Source organism: Moschus berezovskii, chromosome 26, assembly GCF_049115385.1.
Source record: "Moschus berezovskii isolate FMDL1 chromosome 26, NW_MosBer_1.0, whole genome shotgun sequence".
NCBI lineage: Eukaryota > Metazoa > Chordata > Mammalia > Artiodactyla > Moschidae > Moschus > Moschus berezovskii.
The window spans coordinates 43,855,486-43,878,543 of record NC_142485.1 but is presented as its reverse complement, the minus strand read 5'-3'; the positions used below and the strand labels follow the sequence as shown (position 1 = coordinate 43,878,543).

The window sequence follows — 23,058 nt, the reverse complement described above, 5'->3', positions numbered from 1 at the left end:
ACCACAAGCCAATGTGAAGTCAGTGATTTCATTGTGAAACAAAGCACCACCCCAGAATTACTCCCTCACACATCGTGATGGTAAAAATACTGTTCTGGCACAACTCTAATGCAGGCTTCATTCCTGATTACACGTCCCCTGTGAAAGGAGGTGCAACCCATGTGTCGGCTCTGAGGACAGAGGACAGTGCCGTCCACTGCTGTGTCTGCAGATCCTCCAGAAACAGACTGACCCGAGTCCCCCAACTGTGTCCTTGTGGTGGGTCTGTCAGCTTTTCCACTGAAAAAAATAATTGTTTTCCGTGATTCAGCGTTTTCAACTAAGTTGAAGCCTCCTGTTCTCACAGACTCGGGACACAGCTGTTTCCCACTGGACACCTGATTGGGGGGAACCACCCTCTGCACCCTGTATGTTTCAACATTCTGTCTTGTCTGTCCCCACAACCTCAGGACTTGACTGTAAACCAGTCCTGATGTTTTGTCATTTTTGTTTGCAGTCTGGCCCCTTGAACACTCAGAATTCTGTACTTAGAAACTTATCAAATTCTCTACACCTTTAAAAGTTGCCTCATTCTTAACTTTTCCTTGGAAAATCCAAGTTCTTTTTGTGCAAAGTGGGTTTTAAATATTTTAAATGAAAACAGGAAGTGTCTCAAACCATGAAACAGCTGTCATCATTTCATTTTACTATCTGCAAGATGTTAGATGCTGGCTAGACTGTAATTTCTTGCTAATTAACACATGGGAGGTGGATGTCTTTGCTGGTGGCCCATCAGAACTTGTACGGCCCATACGAGTTTCTGTAACTTCAGGGAAACCACTGTGCTCATGCCAGGGGGACAAGACTTCTGAATCCTGTGTGACTTACACTTATGTTTTGAGACCGACATTAATTAAAGTGTCAAAGTAGCTTTAATCTTTTATGTTGAATCTTTGCCTTTGGTTTGGGTTCGCCAATATCCAGACTCTCATTTAGACATTCATGGGCTTGATTACTGTAATTCCTTTTATGCTGTTATCTTTGAAGTTCTAATTAAGAGAGTGCAATGAATTTAAGTGTGACTGTTACATTCAAATAGAATGGTGAAGCCTGCCTTTCGAAGTATATTTTATCTTGATTACATATTTGTGCTTTATACGATAGAATGCTAATTTTTAAATTTCCTTTTTGGCTTGCAAATGGCTTGTAAGGACCAAAATCAAAAACGGTGTCCAGAATTCCAGGTGTGAGGGATAATAAGGAACCCACTGAAGTAACAATGTGTTAGCATTTGAGATGATTCAAGGTCATGTGGAAGTATAGACTGTGCAGTAGTTGATTTCATCCCATTCAAGTTAGTTTACCTCAAAGAGAGTGTGTTTCTCCAAATCCCCCTTCAGTAGATTTGCTAACCCAACACTTTGAAGACCTACAGGAAAGTCTTCACAATGGAGTTCCTCTGCTTTGTGTCATCCGTTGAACAGACAAGTGGGCTTGTACTGATTGAACTTCGCCTGGAGGAAACACTCAAGACCAGCACGTCCTGGAAGACTATGGCCTGCGGCCGCTATCACTCACCATCCCCATTGGCTGCTCGAGAGTGTTGAGGTGCTCAAGTGCAGCTCAAATGTGGAGGAACTGATGCTTAATTGTAGTTCAGATGTTTAGATATTTTATAAGTTTGTTATTGTCATTTAGTCACTGAGTCATATCTGACTCTTTGTGACCCCTTGGACTGTAGCCCGCCAGGCTCCTCTGTCCATGGGATTCTCCAGGCATAATACTGGAGTGGGTTGCCATTTCCTTCTCCAGGGAATGTTCCCAACCCAGGGATCGAACCCATGTCTCCTGCACTATAGGTGGATTCTTTACCGCTGAGCCACCTGGGAACCCTTTAAAAGTTCAGGTCATTTAAACTTGACTCCTGGATGAGCTGTTGGACAAAGCCATCTGGAAGGTGGCCCTTCTCACAGACCCGGAACAGATCCGTGAGGTTTTAGGCACAGTCGCCATCCAAGTGGAGAAGCCCACCCTCCTGTCGCTCGACCAGCAGGTCCGTGGCTGCAGCCTCTTCCCACCTGCCGGCTCAGCGTCCTTCTGACCCAGGGCTTTGAGTCATTTCTTCAGAAAGAGTCCAAATGAGATGAACTTAAGCCTGCGTGTGCCTAGGAAAGCCTGATTTTCACATGCTCATCACTCGGCTCTACCAGAGAAGAACTAACAAAGTTTTCTTTAAGCATTAACACTTTTAGTTCAGTGCCATTTTCATGGAGCTCTCCTTGCCATGGCTCCTTCCATCTCGAGTAGTGTAATGAGCCTTCTCTTGTGCTGGAGCCTTGAATCGGTCTCGAGAGGCTCAGTGGTGAAGGCTTCTCCCCATGCTGCTTCCTCTCACTGCCACTGTTTTTGGGGTGAGTCTCACCAACACATCTGATCCCTGAGATGTAGGCAGGATCCAGACCAACTCAGGAAATGCATTAAAGCAAAGTGCATTCAATCTCCCCCTAGAACCACAAAACAGCCTGCAGACCTCCAGGGATTTCATAGTGTTAGGCACTTGGTAAAGAAAATCAATGTCAGGTTTTAAAACCAAAGGGATGTTCCTGCCTGGACTCAATCTACAAAGAGAGAGAGAAAAAGGGAGCTAGGACTTACCTGGCGGTCCAGCGGCTAACACTCTGCTGTTCCAACTCAGGGAACACGTGTTTGATCCCTCGGTGGGGAGCTAGATCCCACATGCTGCCTAGCACAGCCCAAAAAAAGGCAGAGAGAGAAAGTAGTCAGGCCTTCAGGATACCTAAAGAAAGTTGTTTCATTTTTACTTCAAAATTTGTATTTGATCACTTTTATTTAAATAAATTTTAGATTGTTTAGAAATCTGTTGATTCATCTGCTCTTTGAAGCTGTACATACTTCAGTAGAATTACATTGCTAAGTTAAAATTAAAATTTTCATTCGTATATAATGTTTGTCTGACCTACATGTAGAAAATGACAGACAATACAGCCTGTACCTAATAATTAGCTCAATCATTATTACCCAAACTGTTCAACTGAATATTGAATATTTTTCTTGAATGTGTAAAAGGATATGTATAATTATTTATTTTAAGCAGTGGCAGCAAATTAACATGATCAAATGCGCATTTTTAATTCTTTCTTCTTCATGGTCTTCTTTTTTTTTATGTTTGGCTGCACCTCGCAGCTTGCCCAATTTTAAACCCCAACCAGGGATTGAACCCTTGCTCTCGGCAGGGAAAACACGGAGTCCTAACCACTGGATCGCCAGGGAGTTCCCTTTCATTCTTTCTTTACTGTATTTCCCACTTCTAAGAACTCATTTAAGAATAAACAATTCAAAAAAGAAAGAATATACAATTCTGCTCTACAAGCTGTAAGTACCAACATGTATTTGTCAGGAGAGTGGACTCATGAATGAATATAGTGATACACCCATATTTTTTAAAACTCTGTCTCCATGTTATTTTATTTATCTAAAATGTTTTATTTGCATTAAGCTTTATTTGCCTCAAACTGACAACTGATAGTTAGTTTTTAAATTATCAAATTCGGAAGCATTCAGTTGACTGAGAATGTAAAAGCGGTGCAGCGTCTGCAGGGAGCGGCCCTGTCCGAGGTCATGGGGACTGCCGTGGATACGCCCGACGGGAAGGCACAGGGCTCACAGTATGAACTGCAAATCCCATCTGGCTTCTGCACTAACGTGTGGGCATGGATCTGGTGTGTGCGTGTCTAGAACTTTTATGTGTATTTTTCCATGTGTTTCTTTAGCTTGTGTTAAGTTATTCACAAAACATTAGGTAGCAGCTGTTTATTTCCATGAAGTATATGTGTTAGATTCTCACTGGGGCCATTACAAGCGGATCAAGGGACAAGTGACAGGTATTTTCAGGGGCTGCAAACCGCCCCAGGGAAGCCATAAGAAGGTGGTGGTGGACCCGCAGGCAGGAATCCTCAATGGTGCAGCTGGGACTCTCCTTGGCCGCCGGCGGCTAAATGCCACTGCAGATGCCCTCAGGAGAGCCCCACGTTCTGGGGGGACATCACATCCACTCTGGCCCTAAGAGCAGCCTCAGCCCCCCAACCCCCCACCGACACAGTGTGGAAACAGCATGAACGCTTCCTTTCGTCACTGCGCTGCCCCTCCCAGCTTGAGTATAGACTGTTCTCTGCCTCGCCGCAGACAGACTTGTTCAGTCACTAAGTCCTATCTGACTCTTTGTGACCCCCGTGGACAGCAGCACTCCAGGCTTCCCTGTCCTTCACTATCTCCTGGAGCTTACTCAAACTCATGTCCATTGAGTTGGTGATGCCATCCCCTTCTCCTCCTGCCCTCAATCTTTCCCATCATCAGGGTCTTTTCTAATGAGTCGACTCTTCACATCATGGGGCCAAAGTATTGGAGCTTTCAGCTTCAGCACCAGTCCTGCCAAGGTGCCCCCTTTTAACTAACTTGTTAGGAAAATGTGTTGTCCCACTACATTTTTACAAAGAAATCAGTGTATAAATTCACATTATCACCCTGTGGCAAACGCATTCTAAGTTGAGAAGATGTGATAGTGGATTTTCCTGTGACCGTGGACATAAATGGCAACACTGAAAATAAGACGACCAGGCAGGAAGGCAGTTTGGTTGCTTTGTCAGATTTTCAGTCTAAGTTGTACTGGGTACATTTAGTCAGATTCATCCCTTATAGCAGGTGAAGGGGTTCCCTTGAGGTTGAGCATGACGCGGAGGCAAGCTGTGCTGGGCGTGGGCTTTGTCGCGTGGAGGGCCTTGGCCTGGCTCCCCGGGAAGGTGTCTCATCGTACGACAGTGTGACCGTCCTCGCACGCGTGTCCTCACTCCTGGGGAGGTGAGCGCAGCCGGAGAGCCCACACGCCTGCGTTTCTGCTGCTGCTGTGTCCACACTGTGAACACAAACCCAACTGCGATGGCAAGGCGTTGCTCTGTGATCTGTGCTCCTGGCTCTCTCGGCCACCTACACCGTCACCCCCAGGTGCCGGGAGGCAGGGGGCATTTCTTCAGAATCAGGATTTCTGCTCAAGAGAAGCACCTAGGACCACCCCACCCCCACCCCCCCGCCCCGCTGTAGGATGAGGACTGGGGCACTCAGCCACAGCACGGCACAGAGCCAGGGGCGGGGGAACCACCTGCTCTCGTCGGGATCTGCAGACACGGTGTCAAAGAATAAAGACCCTCCTCCTTAAATGAGCTGTGCTCCCTGCGTTCCCATGAAGATGCCGCTAGCTCCCAGTGTTTCACGTGAAAAGCTGCCAATAAGCTTTCTTCCCACTTTTCCCCATCAATTCACATGTAGATACTGTGCTTGATTCCCTTGTCATAGCGATGGTACGAGCAGTGGAGAAAAGCTCCCTGAGAAACAAAACGTGATGTGGGAGAGGTGAACACGCTTTGGACAGCCAGCCATGTCCCGGGTCAGGAAGGTGGGCCTCAACCTGACCCCATGCAGGGAAAGATGAGCCGTTTCAGAAAGACCTGGCCACCCATGTCCCTTCACATCACAGGGGAGCGGGAGGGCCCCGCCCCCACCCCCGCCCAGAACACGAGGTGGTAGCCTCACTTGGGTTTATTTCTGAGCTGGTCATCTGCATGGTGGGGCCTTCCTGAGCCCGGACAACATCCAGCAGCACCCCGGCCTCTCCCCTTCCCCATCGTAACCACCAGGAGTGTCCCCAGGCGTTACCAAGGTCCCCTGGGAGAGAGGGGCGCAGGTTCTCTGGGCTGAGCAGCACTGGCTGACACTGCGGAAGGTCTGAGATTCCCCAGACAGGGAAGGGGGACAAGCACTTGTCTGGGGCCCCCATGGTTCCCGAGAGGGTAGAGCCAGCGAAACCTCCCCAGGCAAACAGCAGTCTGGGGGCAGAACAGGGCAAGGCCCCACCCCCTGCATGCTGTCCCCTGCCCACTGTCCCCTGCACCTGCTCTGCTCAGCTGGTCCATGAGACACAGGATGCCCCCTGGTTCCTGAAACCCCAGCCCCCTTCCTGCTGCTGAGTCAGCGAGCCAGGACCAGCTGAAGGGAGCTGGCACTCCTGCCCCCAGGGCCAGCAGGGCATTTGCAACTCCTTCTGCATCTCAGGGCCTAACTCTCCCCAAAGGGTCCTGACGATGTCCAGCCTCAGCTGGCGGTACCCAGATCCTTGATCACTCCAGATCCCAGGGTGTCTTCTCCACCTGCCAGCAATTGCAGTGAAGCCTGAGCCGCTCTCTTATCTGAGAAACCCAGATATATTCAGTTTTTTCTCTGTGGCCAGAAACAACCTTCTTGAAGCAGGTTTGTTTGCTGTGCTTTTTGCATTTTCCTTCTTCTGGAACAGTCCCTCTGTTCTGCAGTAGCTAGCCCCGGGAGGGGCTTCCCGGATGGGTCAGCAGTAAAGAACCCACCCGCCAAGCAGGAGATGCAGGTAGGGAAGATCCCCTGGAGGAGGGCACGGCAACCCACTCCAGTATTCCTGCCTGGAGAATCCCGTGGACCGAGGGGCCCAGCCTGACTCCTAGGACCTGACTCCTCAGTGACCTTTTCCCCGTGGTGATGATGCTGGGGTTTCAGCAAGCTTACTAAGTCCTGGGTTTGCTCCAAGGGGGCTTGCCCGGGCACGCCTGTAGGTGTGTGAGGGGCGTTGAGGGGCTGTGGTGAACCGTCTGGGGTCCCTGAAGCTTTGTGAGCTCCAGGGAACAGGACTGACCATGGGGCCTGGGCAAAAGTTACCACAGGGCTGGAGGGGACACATCACAGTTGACTCTGACCAGATGGATGGAGGTCTTCTTAAACCGAAGGATTTTAGCCCCTTTAGCACCACAGGTGGACAGGCCTGGTGAGGAGAGTGAATGTGCCTTTAAGAAGCAGCTTCAGGCAGAAGGGCCCCACCACGTGAGGGGAGGAGCCGCCCCGCCCTGGGTGGAGAGGGCCCCTGCCACTGCTCTGGGCAGAAGAGCTTCAGCCACTTCACTGTCAGCTAGTCGTCAGTGCTGGAGGTCGGAGCTTGGGAACACTTTCTCAAACATCAGAATCTCCCAGAATAAAAACTTGAAATAAAGTCAGTTTTCAACAATTTTCCTTTTGGGGCTGATGAGCATTAGGGGGCATGTCTTTAAAAAGACTTACTTCAGAGGTTTCTCTGTTGTAGACAATGTCCAGAGTCCATTTTTCTAATAGCCTTCTTCCTACCTGTTTTCTACCTATAGGTGCCTCTTTCCCAGTCACCCTTTTGAAAATGTTTGCATTTTATTAATCTTCATGTGCAGTTTCTATGCCTTTAAACTCAGATCCTCCTGACGTGATAAACTCACTGTTTTATTTGTTGATGTCCATCTGGGTGACACTTGATGCTTTATTTCTTGGGAGAATCCACTCACACAGATCTAAAAGTCACTGGCAGGGCAGCTGCGGCCTGGGAGTGCTGGTTGGATTCCCCGCAGGTGGGAAAGGAGTTGGCACATCTCTGCAGGGTACACGCTGACTCCTGGCCTGGCTCTGCAGGCCCTTAAAGCAAAGCTGCCCTGTCTGCCCCCGGGGAGGGGGCCGCCCACCGGGCCATCCACCAGCCTGTCTGGTCCCCGAGCCAGCTGCCCTCACTCACCTGCTGCCAGCGTGGGTGCCGAGTTTGCTGATGATGAGGGCCCCCCTGGGGTTCCAGTCAGTTCTTCCTTCCAGGGAAAGCAGCACAGCCGACCTCAGTGGGAAGTCCACTCCCATCAGAGCAGCTGTGAGGTTTTCCTGCCGTGAGAATCGGGACCACCCGGGACCCAGCACATACAGCTGGTGAGTTTGGACGCCTTCTAAGGGGCGTTCAGTACCGTTTCGGTTCCAGCTGCGCTTACTCCCTTCAGTGGATTTCCAGCCCATGATGTGTATGGAGCTGCGATGTGGGCACAGGGCGCAGAGGTGAACTGGGTGGACGTGGAGACCCGGCTCCCTTCTTAGTCAGCCCCACGGTTTATACCCAGCGAGCCTGTGCTCACAGGGAGCAGACAGCCTGCTGTCCCTGTGTTTCTTCTCCATGATGAAAATAATACCTGTTCACCAGAAGCATTTGCGGAGCACACAGAGAGCCTTCCGCCATACTGTCACTGATGATGGTCGTCGTTAGAGTGCACTTCTAACCTCTCTTCGTTCCCAGGTTTTCTGTGCAAACACAGTCTGTCTTAGTCTGGAGAGAACCGTGCAGGCCCTGCGGTTCTAGCTCTGCGTATAGAACGAGCCCCTCTCCCGATGCCTGACCTGCATGAGGACTGTGGGCTGCCCTTTGTCCTGCTGAGTCAGAAGTCACCTATTCTGTCTGATTTGGGGGTGTTTTCATAATTTTTCACTGTTAAACACACGTCCACGTAGACTGAGCATAAAGCTTCCCCCACACTCTGCGTCCTCTCTTAGGCTGGACGCCAGGGGAGCTGTGCCTGACGGCAGGCGGGTGCTGGGCGGGAGAGCAGGCTTGACGGACGGGTGCCCCGCTGACCGGCTGTGTCCCCCTCGCAGGCATCTCCTACGCCAGCTACAAGAAGACGCCGCCCCCCGTGCCCCCCCGCACCACCTCCAAGCCCCTGATCTCGGTGACAGCACAGAGCAGCACCGAGTCCACGCAGGACGCCTACCAGGACAGCCGCGCCCAGAGGATGGCCGCCTGGCCCCCAGATGGCCGCTGCCTCTACAATTCCACAGACAGTCTGGACAGCAACAAAGCCATGAGCTTGGCCCTGGAGACGGCCGCGGCCCAGCGCCACGCCTCCGAGGGCCAGGGAGGCACCACGCGGACTGGCGACAAGGCCATCCTGGCGTCCAAGGCCGAGGAATTCCTCAAGAGCCAGCGCTCCTCCATTGGGGTCCAGGTACTTAGCCGCGTGCATGCCCCACCCCAGTGACATGGACCCGGTCCTCGTGGGGACCCTGCAGGCACCCAGAGTCTCTGAGCCCCAGCTTTCAGGAGAAGCCAGCGGCAGGTGCAGCGGGCAGAGGACCCCCAGGCACTTCCAGGGGCAGCCAGCAGCATGGAGTGTGGAGATAGGTTACTCTGATGCATAAGAAGGAGGGTGTGGGGTTGAAACCTGATCTTTCTAAAGCTTTTTAGTCTTTTGGGCTTTGGGACCAAGGGTAAAGGACCAGGAGGTTCTTTGCAGGAAAAAGGGGCACATCCACCCAGGGGCCCCAAAAGTCCCCACGCCAACCCCTGGGTACCCACAGATTATTCTTCTCATTGTGTTCTGATCACCAAGAGCCAGAACAGCTGCCCCTGCGCTGACACCCACCACCGTGTCCACTTGAGTTTCAGGACAGGAGGGACATAGCACCACCTAGCTACTGCTCAGCAGTGGGGCCCAGGATTGGCCTCCTGGGGACCACATGTCTGGTAACCCCCTGCCCAGGCAGGGTCAGCAGCCAGGAAGGTCTTCGGCAAGCCCGGACACCTCCGTCAGCCCGAGTCCTGTGGGGCATTTTAAAAACCCTAGGCCTCCCTTGCTCCAGGGAGAAGGGCCCGCGCAGGCGTGAGGGGGAGCCACGTCTCGGGCGCTGTGGGGCCAGGGGTGGCAGGCTGGCGAGCTGCCCGCTTGTCGGGTCCCCTGAACCCGGTCTCCACACTGTGGCTTCATTGTTTTGTTTAGGATTCTGAATTCCCAGAGCATCAGCCATACCCAAGGTCAGATGTAAGTACCAAAATACGCCCCTGAGCCAAGTACGCATGAATTTTATTTCTTCCCTTTCTGGGTTATTCATCCTCCGCTCTCGTCGCCTCTCTGTCCTCATCTATATGCCAGGCTCTATGCTAGGTGCTCCCATTGTCGCGGGGACCCTTGCATCCCCGGAGACGCAGTCAGCCCCCTCCTGAGGACACAGCTGGGGCTCTGAGCACCAGTGACCCCCGCAGCCACAGCCAGCTGGGCCAAGGTGCTGGCCCAGGTGCGCCTGCTGCTCTCAAGGTCTCTGCCTTTACAGTCATATCTGCCGAGGAGACCTGTGAGGCCCCCAGGCTAAGAAGGTCACTTCCCTGGGCGCCTGTGACCCTGGTTTCCCACCTGCCACCTTCCACAGGCTTCCTGTGGGCTGCCCGCTGAGCCGCAAACAGGGCTGGAGGGTCAGGTTCCCACTTCTCTGAAAACAGTGGGAACATTCCAGACGATCAGATGCTTTCAGACTGTCCCAGAAGCCGACAGACCTGCCTTATCCCCCTCCCGCCTCCACGTCACCCCCAGAAGCCGCTGACACCCTGCCTGCCCCACACCCTGTTCTGCTTCCAGCTGCGGAGCTTCACCGCAGAGGGCCCCCCTCCCACAAGCCCCTGCAGACCCCCAGCTGCATGTCGCAGGCGGGCGGGCACGCCTGCCCCTCTTGGTACCCAGCGCCTAGCACAGCGCCTGGCACATAGCAAGCTCTCGGTCAGTGTCGGTGGGCGAGCGTGGGCGAGCGTGTGAGTGCAGGGGCCACTGTCCTCCCGGCGGCAAAACAGTCACGGGACGGGTGAGTGTGTCAGCTCGGGTGGCCCAGCGGGGTGAGCTGGAAGCCGAAGAAAATGTTACCCGAAGAACTCGAGCGACAGAGGCCGGCGGGGCGCCAGCCGGGAGCAGGGGGAGGTCGAGCTGATGGAAGGACCACTGCACAGGCCTGGAGAGCTCCCGGGAAGTGCTGGAGGGCATCAAGGGCTCAGGGCCCAGAGCAGAGCAGTGCAGAGAGCGTGGCCGGGGGCCGGCTTGGGGACCCGTGTGGATGCTCCGAGTCTGAGCCCATCCCCCCAGGCTCCACCCCCGTCCTCACGGGAGCCCCACCTGCCATGGGGCCACGTCCAGTCCAGAATGGGGAACCCGAGGCTGCAGGCCAGTGACAGGAGAGGGGACCCCAGCACACAGAGGGATGCCTTGAGGGGCATGCCTTGACCCCCACGAGCCTGCTCTGGTTCACCCACGACCCCACGTGGAGGACAGCTGACCCTGCCCGTCACCCTGTCCTCAGCCTGCAGGGAGGGCGGTGGGCGTCCCAGTGTCCGTCTGGCACTGCAGGGACAGTTCCTGCTGGGCTGCTGCCCAACCTCCCAGGACACAGGGTCTGGCACACCTTTCATTTTGCAAACGCCGTTCTTCCTGCCGAGCAGGGGCCCCTCTTGCCTGCACCTTCCCTGGAGCCCAGGCCCGGGACAAGGGCTGACGTGTGGGGTCCTCAGCTAAGCCCACGCGTCCTGCCCCAGGCCCTGCGGGTCAGGCTGCACCCGGGCCTCCTGGTGACCTGCCCCCTCACCTGGACGCCACGTCTGGCCCCACCTCATTTCCTCAGAGTGACGGTGACACCGAATGATTTTCTTTGTGTTCATGTTTTTACCTGTGATTTGTCTGTTGTTGCAGGGTTTCTACCTTTGTTTCATGTGTGTGTGTTCCCAGATCCTGTAATGTGGTCTGATGTCCAGGGATCCTTCCATCCTGTCTGCCTCAGTTGTCCCATCTCTAAAATGGGAGTGATGCCCACCCTGTGATGTCATAGGTGGTCACTAGGTTTAGACTTTCTCCCCGAGACTACACCCAGGAGTCCCGGGCAGGTTACATTCCCCCAAGCCCCCTACCTTCCTGCCTGCTTCTGCTGGGGCTTCTAACATCTCGTAGGGCAGGGAAGGCAGTTTGCCTCTATCTATTGGACTCACAGTAGGTCACCAAGAAAAATGTGGGGACTCCATGTGGGAGCAACTCACTCACTTTGCTGTGTGAGCTTTAAAGGCAGAGTCTAAGATGAGCTTCTTGTGAGCAAAAACCCAAGATCAGAGCTCAGCCAACATTCTAACAGCCTGCTGCTTTCTGGTCCCTCCAGCTGTGAGTGATCAGCCATGACTTACTGAAAATCTGGGCCATACACACGTGCACTCACATGTCACACATGTGCTGCACACATGCACACTCTCAAATGTGCATCCTCGTGTATACACACGAGCATGCACACACATGCACACCCACAGGCGTGTGCTCATGTACATGTGTGTGCTCACACACATATACACTCGTGCACACATGAGCATGCACACGGAGGTGTGTGCTTACATGTACACATGTATGCTCACACATGTGCACTCTCGTGTACACACATGTGCATGCACACACATGCACACCCACAGGCGTGTGCTCATGTACATGTGTGTGCTCACACACATATACACTCGTGCACACATGAGCATGCACACGGAGGTGTGTGCTTACATGTACACATGTATGCTCACACATGTGCACTCTCGTGTACACACATGTGCATGCACACACATGCATGCCCACAGAAGTGAGCTCATGTGTATGCATGTACACTCACGTGTGCACTCTCATGTACACACATGTGTGCACATACATGTACTGCCACAGGTGTGCACTCACATGTACACATTAGCGTTTGCACCCTCATGCACACACGTGCATGCACACACAGGCGTGCCCACAGGTGTGCACTCAGGTGTGCCCATGTGCACTTTCATTTTTGCACTCTCATGTACACACTTATGCGTGCACACGCACAACCGCAGGTGTGCACTCACATGTACACACTCACGTGTACTCTCTTGTGCACCCTTCCCCCGCTCTTCATGGCCCATGGCTCAGTGTCAGCCCCTCTGTCACGGCCCAGGGACAAGAGGTGGGTGCTCCAGGAGCCCAGCGCCCACCACTCTCGTGGCCACAGGGAGGATCCGTCCCCATCCACCAGCAGGCAGCTCCCATCAGCACTTGCTTCGCTCACACACACAGGTTCTCTGTGCGGACGTGTGCGTTCTCTGTGCGGACGTGTGCGTTCTCCAGGGAAGGCTCTTTCTTCTCCATGCCTCGCACACCCTTGCTGTTGCTGTTGTTTAGTCGCTCAGTCGTGTCCGACTCTTTGCGACCCCGTGGACTGTAGCCCGCCATGCTTCTCCGTCCATGGGATTCTCCAGACAAGAATACTGAAGTCAGTTGCTATTTCCTTTTCCAGGGGATCTTCCCCACCCAAGGATTGAACCCAGGTCTCCTGCTTGGCAGGAGGATTCTTTACCACTGAGCCAGGGAAGCCCTTAGAACACCATGGCTCTTGTAAAAATGAATATGTACATATATTTCTCAAAACTTTTATAATGCTTTTACACTTCTCATCCAAATTTTCTTTTCAGAAAAAATTCCTTTGATTTCCTTCCCACTGTGCAAAATAATTGGAGAAGGAAATGGCAACCCACTCCACTGTTCTTGCCTGGAGAATCCCAGGGACGGGGGAGCCTGGTGGGCTTCCGTCCGTGGGGTCGCACAGAATTGGACACGACTGAAGCGACTTAGCAGCAGCAGCAGCAGCAGTACAAAATAATAATTCCTTTCCTTTGTCCTAAATTTGATTTCCCCATCTTCATAAAGCTCTCCCAAGATTTCTGAAATTGATAAATATTTAGCCCGTCCTGGCTTTATGCAACTTGACCACATCCTCCTCCACCTTTATCTTCTGAAAAACGGAGACCATTTTTTATTAGAATGGTTTCATATGACAACCACTGTAGTATCTATATAATTCATTATGTATTCCTTGAACTTAATATATCATTACTATATCTGTGGATCTTAAAGTGGAGGTGAGGGAGGGAGCATAAGATTTGCTTTGGAGAACCTACCTGAATCTGGCTTCACACACAGTTTCACCCCCATTAACCCCGTGTTTGCTGATCCCTCACTTTTGAAATTAGGAAGAAAACAGCCATAGAATCTGAAACTTACCCAAGTGTCATGTGGCCAGCAAGTGGCAGAATTTGACTCCAGAAGCTGTATTTTTCTCATTCACTGTAAGAGAACGATAAGAGAGAAGCTGTGCACACTGGAGAAAAGAAGACAAGCTGTTTTGTGATATTTTGCTTGGTCTTGGTCCCTTTCTGGTCGGTTTCTCTGTGCGGACGTGTGCGTTCTCTGTGCGGACGTGTGCGTTCTCTGTGCGGACGTGTGCGTTCTCTGTGCGGACGTGTGCGTTCTCTGTGCGGACGTGTGCGTTCTCTGTGTGGCACGCGTCTTGTGATTGGCTCGTTCACGCCGCCCGCTGGTGCGCGTTCCTGAGTCTGTGCTGTGTCGCCAGCATCTCCGTGGCTTCAGCCATCGTGCCTGTGCGGGTGCCTGTGTCGTGAGCAGTCTCAAGTCACTCGGTGTTGCCAGTGTCCTGTCCTCCTGATTCCCCCACTTTCACCTTTTCATATGTTAGAATTCAAGGAAACGTCTTTAGACCGGAATCCTAGGAGTGGAAGTAATGAGGCCAATGTTCTGAACATTTTTATGATAACAATTAGTGCTCTTTCCGTACAAATGTCTGCCTGAAACTATGCGAATGAAGTCATTTCATCCATATTGTGTGTCCCTCAAATTCAGCAATAGCTACCAGAATGGCAAAATGGAATTCCTTCACCGCAGAGACTGTGAATATAGTCACAAAATTATATACACACACAGACATAGATCTACAACAGCATTATTTATAGTGGCAGAAAACTAGTTATATCTAATAAATAAATCAGGTTATAGTCATAGAATGGAACAGCAGCTAGAACACAGGCAGCTCATATTGCACTGACATGGGTAACGTTTTTAACATATTAACTTATTGCAATCTTTTCGTGTAAAACAGTAGTAACAACAGCGTCCACATCCAGCAAGGTAACATTTATGTCAGCCATGACCCACTTGGAACTAGAAAGACGTGGTGATCACCAGAAGGGTAGGAATTCTCCTCAAGCACATTTCCCCCTGTGCGTGTGTGCTAAGTCACTTGTCGTGCCCGACTCTTTGTGACCCCATGGACTGTAGCCCGCCAGGCTCCTCTGTCCTTGGGATTCTCCAGGCAAGAGTACTGGAGTGGGTCACCATGCCCTCCTCCAGAGGATCTTCCTCACCTAGAGATTGAACCCGCATCTCCTGAGGCTCCTGCCTTGAAGGTGGCTTCTTGATCGCTGAGCCACCGCTGTCCCAGGCTCCACAGGGCCTCTGCGCAACCCCCCCACCGGCCCCATCCCAGGAGCTGCAGGGTCTCCACATGGCCGTGTTGATTCTGGCCACAGCAGATACTGAGCATGCCTCTGCCCACTACAAGCTGTGCACCCCTGGGCAAATTACTCACCTCTGATTCCTCAAGTGTTCCATGTGGCTGGACCCAGGGTATCATGTGCACCAGCTGTGGTAACACTTGTCTGCTCTTAGCTCAGTGCCTGGTGCATAAAACAAACACCAGCTCTTAGGAGCACAACTGCTCTTCATCACAAACTGCATCAGCCCCCAGCAACAAAGACTTAGCCAGCCACGAGTGCCCAGTGCGCCTCTTCTCTCAGCTCCAGCAGGAGAGGGTGTCACAGTTATTCATCTAATGGTTTGTATGTTACCCTTGCAACGATCACTAATATTTTTAAGAAAAGATGTGTTTGACAGTTTAGTTTTGACATTTGTGGACTGGAGTCAAAACACCTTTTGAGACAGTAGGTACTATTTCTTGCAAAAAAAGAAAAGGGACAGTATGGAAGCTGGGAGGTCAGACTTTTCATACTGAGAGTTTGGGAGCGGGAGGGTTCTTTGCTTTTGGAGTTTTGGTTATTTTTTTAGAAACTGTATGCTACTAGAATTCTCTCATGAGTTAAAATTGCACCACGAATGCTTCCTTGGGCTTGGGGAGACTTCTCAGCAAATGCAGTCACCGTAAGGACTGTGTGTGGAGTGCACGCTTTCTGTTCTGTTGTGGCATTGCCCTGCCCTGGGCACATCCTGTGAGCAGATGGTGCTGTGTCGAGGTGGGTGGAGGGGTTGCCCGGGGCTAGTGAAGCTTCAGTTCTTCTGTATGTCACGTGTGTGGACGCCGTCATCACCACCGTCCTAGTCAACAGCCCGTGTGTTGCGTTAGCTCTATCCGGTTCATGCTGTACCTGCAGGATGTGACAAGAGCTTTTACGTCCTCTCATAATGCAATCCAGCACAGCCTGTTTTTCGCCCAAGCTAAAGAAAGCAATTTTATTTGCATACCTTTAGAAGATGGAGGCTCAGCGTTGAGTTAGGGGGTCATGCACAATTGGATGAAGCACTGTAGCAACACAGTTACACCAGCACGAGTGCATTTCCCTCCCGTGTTGTTTTCCTGGGTCAAGTGCATCTCTGCATTAATTACACAAATGCATAATTAATTATGGCAGATGAACACACACACAAATAGTCCCTGGTCCAGGTCCCCGCCTTGGTTCTAAACTCAGCTGTTCTCTGTTGCACTAGGTGGAGACGGCTACAGACTCCGACACGGAGAGCCGGGGGCTGCGGGAGTACCACTCGGTGGGCGTGCAGGTGGAAGATGAGAAACGGTAACCACCTCCGACTCCCGGGGCCCCTGAGCAGGGCTGTGGGTTAGAAGCGTGACGGCGAGTGTCTGGACAGCACTGGCCGTCAACGGCTCATGCCGTTGGTGGAGACAGGGTCATACATACCCAACCTAACTCAGTGGCTATCATTCGGGTATGAATTAGCATCCTTCTGAGCCTTCTTTCTGCTAGTGGCCGGGGACTCATTTTTTTCTAAAGTAACTTACCACCTGTGAAAGCGGAGGGGCTGGCAGCTCTGAACACCAGAGCCCTTCACCCAAAGAGGAGAAAGGATGAGCGTAAAGCCAGCGCAGGTTTTCCCGCTTAGGATGTTAACAGTACATCCGCAGAGAGAGGGAGAATGCCAGAAGATTGAAGAATGCTTAGGACGGTGACGCTTCAAAAGAAGCCCTCACGCTGCCCGACACAGGGGAGTCACGACAAGAGTGCTGTTTTTGTAACGAGGACGGGGTGATTATTCTGTTTTATATAGCATATCTTGTAAATTTCATAAAGGCAGATTTGATGGGCATATCGCATCGTGAGCGCCAGGCAGCGTCTGGTTGTTGAAACCCTGGCAAGTCACCCACAGTGAGGGTTTTAGACCAACCTGCAAATGTATGGACTGCCAAGGAATCGAGAGCACAAACTGATGGCTCCCCCAGGATGGGGGCCGCTCAGAAACCACGTCTTCTGCCCCGGGACCTGGGCTTGCATCCCCCCGGCCCCACTGGTGGCTCTTTCTCAGCGCCTTTGCCTCCAGCAAAGGCGGATCCATTAGCCAGCTGCACACACAGCTGCCTGCCATCTGCACGTCCAGTTGGTGAGGAGCCAACTTGTGTAGCTTGGCAGAGTTTAGGTGTGCAGACACACATGCACACACACACACACAGACACACACAGACACATGCACACATAGACACACACTCACACAGGCATACACAAGCATGCACACACAGAGACACACATGCATACAGACACGCATGGACATGCATACAGACACACACACACACACACACACACACACACAGTTCTCACCAGCAAAATCTGGGCTCCAATTCTAAGTTTGTTCTTGCCAATCCTTTTCAGTAACTGGCTATGAGGAATGAGTGACATTTAAATATATACAATGAAAATGTTTTTTAAACACCTGCTGAAGTCAGAATTTGGATTCATTATTTTGCATAAAAGACATAACCAGATGATACTGCATTATTCACAGGGAAGCTTATGTCCTGAAATATGATATGAATAGCCACCAGAACTCAACAAGACACAGATGTTATTACTTAAAAGAATTATGTACTTAAAAGAAGCAGTGGGGCTTCATTTTACATACACACAACACACAGAAATGTGTAAGCCTGTCACGTGTTTCTGAAAGGCAGGTAGCCACCCCAAGACAGTGGTTTCAGGGATAGATTAAGCTGCCTGTGGTAAACTTACAGTCTTCAGTGGGCATCACTTAGCCATTGAAGCTTAGGTAAGAGTTAGAGCTTCATTCTTTGCAAAGTCAAATAAAGCTCTCACACAGATGAAACACCAGTGTGCTAATAACAAAGATGAAAACGCTCGTCTCCCTGCAAGGCTGGTGTGTGGCCCAGCATGCTCCGGATGCATAAGCTGGGCTCTGCGGCTCAGGGTCATCTCCGACAAGCTCCTGTCTGTCTCCCCCCACCCCACAGACACGGACGGTTCAAGCGCTCCAACAGTGTGACGGCCGGGGTGCAGGCGGACCTGGAGCTGGAGGGCTTCCCAGGACATGTCACCACGGAGGACAAGGGCCTGCAGTTCGGGTCCTCCTTCCAGAGGCACTCGGAGCCCAGCACCCCCACGCAGTATGGGGCGGTGCGCACCGTCCGGACCCAGGGGCTCTTCAGTTACCGGGAGGACTATCGGACCCCCGTGGACACTGCCAACCTGCCCCCTCCCGACCCCTGGCTGGAGCCGGCCCTGGACGCGGTGGACGGCGGGCGCATGTCTCCATGCCACAGGGACGGCGCGTGGTTCCTGAAGCTGCTGCACACGGAGACGAAGCGGATGGAAGGCTGGTGCAAGGAGATGGAGAGGGACGCCGAGGAGAACGACCTCGTGGAGGAAGGTAAGAGGCAGGTGTCTGCTGAGGCCTGAAGACACTCGCCAGGTTTCCATAAAGCGAATGAGCACGCGGCGAATGAATCCGTGAGGACAGTCCCTTTGATCCCTGAGTAAATTAAAGTGCGTGGGCTCCCACCGTACCCCAGCCAAGCTCAGATGCAAGCGAATGAACAGCAAAGCAGTGGCTGAAATGTTGACGGGCATCCTTCTGTTCCGTGCTGTGCGCTGGACAGCAGGCTGGCTCAGGCCCGCAGGGCTCTTGGGACTGCAGGATATCTCAGGGTCCATGCTGGTTCTCTGAATGTTGGCAGTGATGATGGGCAACAGTTCAACCATTTTCTAGACTCGTGACCATCCCATGTTAAAAGAAATTGCTTTGGCTTTGTGTCAGAGAAAAGCTGGAGATGGTAAGTGACTAACCCCCTAGCTAGTGATGGAGTGTCTTCTGCTGTTCAGAAAATGCCGGGCCCCTATCCCTGGCCATTTACTTCACACTGATTCTCTGAATCCGTTACCCTCATTTGGGGTCCAGAGAGGATCCCTGAGCAATAAAATACACACTCAGCTTGTGCCTTAGACCCTGGAAATTAAGAGGTGACATTAAAAGTCCCCAGCGCTGAAGCCTTGTCATGATAGTTATGATTTGTTTGTCACTGGGGGTGGTCGGGAAAATCCTGGAAGTAATGCCGTGAACATCCTGTGTGTGATTTGATGATCTGCGGTGACCCGGATCAACAGTAAGATCCTGTCACCGAGGTTGTCGTTACCTTATTATCAGCATCTGGAGAACACATGTCTCCTTCAGCCGGGCAGAGGAAAGGGGGTTTCTACTGTCCATCAGCTGCGTTTCTCTACACAACTTTTATTCACCTTTTCTGCACCTTTGGGATCTTCTCCTGGACTCTGTGTCCATTAAAGCCCCAGCAGGCATTTGCTGAGTACATGGTAGGAGCCGTCCTATAGACTGCAGGTGGAGACACTGATGAGCCTGCAGCAAAGACACTCAGGGACCTCAGGGTGGGTAAGAGCAGGACAGAGGCGTTCATAGCGAGTGAGGAGCGTGCCTGTGCTAAGAGCAGTGCAGACCCAGCGCTGTAAACACCCCGAGGTCCGGCAGATGCTGCCAGCAGGGCAGTCTGAGAAGTCTTCCTGGTGGCGATGGTGTCTGGGTGGACCTTGAGGGCAGGTAGACTAGTCAGGCAGGCGGGCCAATATCAGGGCACAAGCAGGGGCAGAGAGCCAGGCCGGAGACCCTCCAGGAAGGCCCTCCCTCAGACATGGACTCTGCACTTGCCCTGGGGAGCTTGGTCCCGACCTCCCGGAGCCCCTGGCTCTGTCATCCCCAGGGACATGCATGTGGGCACACACCCTTCTCAAAGGTGGGGATGGCTTTGTGTTTTCCTGGAGCTCTGACCCATCTTAGGCTCCTGGGCAATCACACTTGATACACTGATCGTCCACCAGCGGTGCCTGGATGCGCTGACCGTCCACTGGCAGTGTCCAGCAGAAGCCTCAGTGACCGGAGTGCAAAGGGGGAAGGGGGGCAGTTCTCACACACAGGGTGCTTCTACCCCTACTCACGCCTCTGCATAGCACAGCGTGTAAAACCCCATGTGCCCGGACACCGCCCTCGGCCAGGCGGGAGGCCCCTCCCACGACACCAGCTCAGTCACCGGGACTCTGCGGGGTTTTCCCGCCAGCTTCATAACTACATGAAATCACATCTCTAGGAGCCTTGGATTCAAAAAGCAGCGAACAGGTCTACCCGATTCTTTCTGTAATTTTTCTCAATTTCTTAATTACCCAGCTTTATTTTTTGTGGCAAAGGTGAGAGAACACTTAATTTGAATCTCAACTGCATGCTCCACACATTAACCGAGCACCATATTGGTCATGTTTAAGTGATTCCCTAGTAATGTTTAAAGGTAAGATAACTTTCCATTCCACTCCTCACTTTAAGAACAGGTACACAATTCTTGGTTACAGTCCTTTTAAAAAGCGAAGATTAAATTAAATGGCTGTTGAACCAAAACCCTGAGCTCCAAATATTGAAATTTCCATTATGTGAGATAACTTTTCTCCCAAGGTATTATTTTATAACCACAGCTCACTGAATTGATTGAACAAATTCAGATTCACTCAGCTCTCTACGATTAATAAAAACATCCTGAGAACCGGTAAATGCTGATATAAGTTAGGTCATGTTAAAGCAGGTTAATACATAAATAGGTACTCTGCCGGGATTGTAAACCACCACTACACTAGTGTTTTGCGATTTTTGTGTTAATTATGTTAAACCAAATGGGTAAGTGACATAAAGTAAAACCAAAAAAATAAAAATAAAAATGGTATGTTTTCTGAAATGGAAGTGTTCAGAGCCACAAAGATCTTACTTAGCAAAAAGATGAATGGCCTGAGGAACTGAGCAGTGGGGTCTTTCGAGAGGTGCTGGGGTGTTCTCTTGTCCCCAAACAACTCTGCAGGGCTGCTAATCTGAAGATCTCCTGGCCAAAGGCACAGCACTGGGAGACATCATCATCTGAGGGACCTCCATTCTCGATCGCCACGTTATTGCCAGAGCTGGGGTTCGATGCTAGCGGCAGGTCTCCCAGACCTCCTTCCCTGGAGGTGCCGCGCTCTCTGGGTGGGGAGGTGCCTGGCCTGGGCAGGGTGCTGTCGGCAGTAAGCACAGTGACCCGGGGGACTCCGGGACCAAAGTGGGTGAGGAGGATGGGCCACAGGGAGACTGCCCTGGGCCTGCGGTTTGCCCGGGAGTCCGCACACTGAAGGCCAGGAGCGGGGACGGCTCTGAGCACCACCGCTTCCAGCCGGGGGCCCCACGTAGCCACCCCGCGAGCCAGAGGCCGCCGCCTCTGACAGGTTGCAGCGCCCGCTGACTGTGTGGTCAGCGCGCAGGCTGCCCCAGCCGCCGGGGCCACGGCAAACCTGGCCTGAGAGGAAGCGTGTGCTCAAGAAACAGGAAAGAGAAAGCCTGAGGCTTCGCTGGAGGTTTGTGGACGCGGACGTGTCCCCACGCCTGGGTCAGGAGGGAATCCGATATCTGCTGGGTCGTGGATCTCCAAGTGACCACCTCAAACTGTGTGCAAATTCTGGAGAAGCCCACCTCGAATTTCAAAAGAATAGTGTCAGTGTTGCCCTGGCACTTCATAGTAAATTTAGGTGGACTTGGAAATTGTAGAACAGGCGTGAAAAATAAATTAAAGGAGCAAGTCAGTTAATCAAATTTCTCTGTACATCAAAGGCCTGGGTTGTCTCAGGTTCTTTGTAAATTTCCATTCTGATGAGCATGAGCCCTTATCTGTAGCTCTTGAAAGAAAGCGGCTAAACTATGACAGAATTAGAGAAGGATAGTGGAAAAGAATAAATTGAATTTTCGCTTCAAATTCTTTTCAATTATGGGAACCTATTATTTACATTATAGGTAACAGATAGAACCATCCACATTGATGAGCACAAATCCCCTGCCATTAGCCATCAGGCCATTAGCTACACTCTGACATTCCTTACCTCTCTCGAGCAATAATCAATGTATACCCTTTATAATAAGTCTCCACTATATTAAATCAACACCCAGATATCACCCCCCTATCCATGTTGTGCTGAAGTTCATTAACTGAAGTACTGTATATTAATACTTCCATTGAGGTGCATTTTAAGAAGGATGTGAAAAATGGCTAAAAGTCCAGCGTCACAGACGCTGAGGACATCACACCTCACAGACGACCCCACTGTTGAGTTCCTCGTGCTGTTCATCTTTCTTTTGAACCTGTGGAGTAAGATGTTTGTGATGCTGGGAACTTTTATTTCAGAAAACACACTATTTTGGGGGGTTTCTTTTTGTTTGTTTTACTTTGTGTCACTTACAATGCCATTTGGTTTAACTGATTGACTTTTTAATTACCACTTCAGGAAGCATAGCGTCAGTGAAAAAAAAAAATGCATTTATATGTGAGTCACTTCTATAAATTCCTACAGTGACCGTTTGGTTAAAACAAGTCTGCTTAAGGTTTTCATCAGTCCTGCAAGTTACAAGGGTTTACAAGTGGAAATCAAACATGTTCAGTTTGGGGGCCAAAGTGTGAACCAGGTGGGAAGTATTTTCAGCCCTTCCAGGCCGTGCTCCGGCCCCTGTGCCTTCCTGCCCTGTGTCCCCTCCACTGCCCAGAGATGGGGGAGGTGAGCAGGCAGGGGCCAGAGGGCAAGCCCCCCTGCAGTGGGCTGCGGGCGTCAGGATGCTGACAAGTCAGCTTTCTGTTTTGTTTAAGTCTGAAAGGATGCCATGGTGTTATCTAGTGAACTCACTGGTATTGAAAGTTAGTGTTTTAACTCTTCTTCACATTTTAGAAGAAACCAAGAATTGGGTGATATTGGGGAAGTATTGGTTTCTGAGGAAGGGCCGTGGCTTTGTGGTTGTGCAGAGTGCTGGTGAGGGAGGCGCTGACTACAGCTCATCTCCAAGAGGGTCAGAAAGACACACACACACAGAGATGGTGATCCCAAGCGATGGAGCGGAGGTGCTGGTGGTACTTTGTTTCAGGTTCTCTGTGTGTGCAAGTCGTCACAATCGAGCTTTGGGGAACAGCAATCCAGACAAGTCAGAAAATGCAGGCAAACTCAGGAGTGTTTCAGGCCACTAA

At 51.6% G+C, this 23,058-nt stretch overlaps 1 protein-coding gene across 1 annotated transcript in view; it reads left to right on the top strand.

The window, feature by feature from the left end:
• The window catches only part of DLGAP2 (DLG associated protein 2), a 690,510-nt gene that overhangs the window by 655,018 nt on the left and 12,434 nt on the right, over window positions 1-23,058 (top strand). The window contains exons 10-13 of the mRNA XM_088832602.1: window positions 8,500-8,849; window positions 9,621-9,662; window positions 16,221-16,306; window positions 17,989-18,404. Coding sequence (XP_088688728.1) covers window positions 8,500-8,849; window positions 9,621-9,662; window positions 16,221-16,306; window positions 17,989-18,404 — 894 coding nt within the window. The remainder of the gene's footprint in view (window positions 1-8,499; window positions 8,850-9,620; window positions 9,663-16,220; window positions 16,307-17,988; window positions 18,405-23,058) is intronic.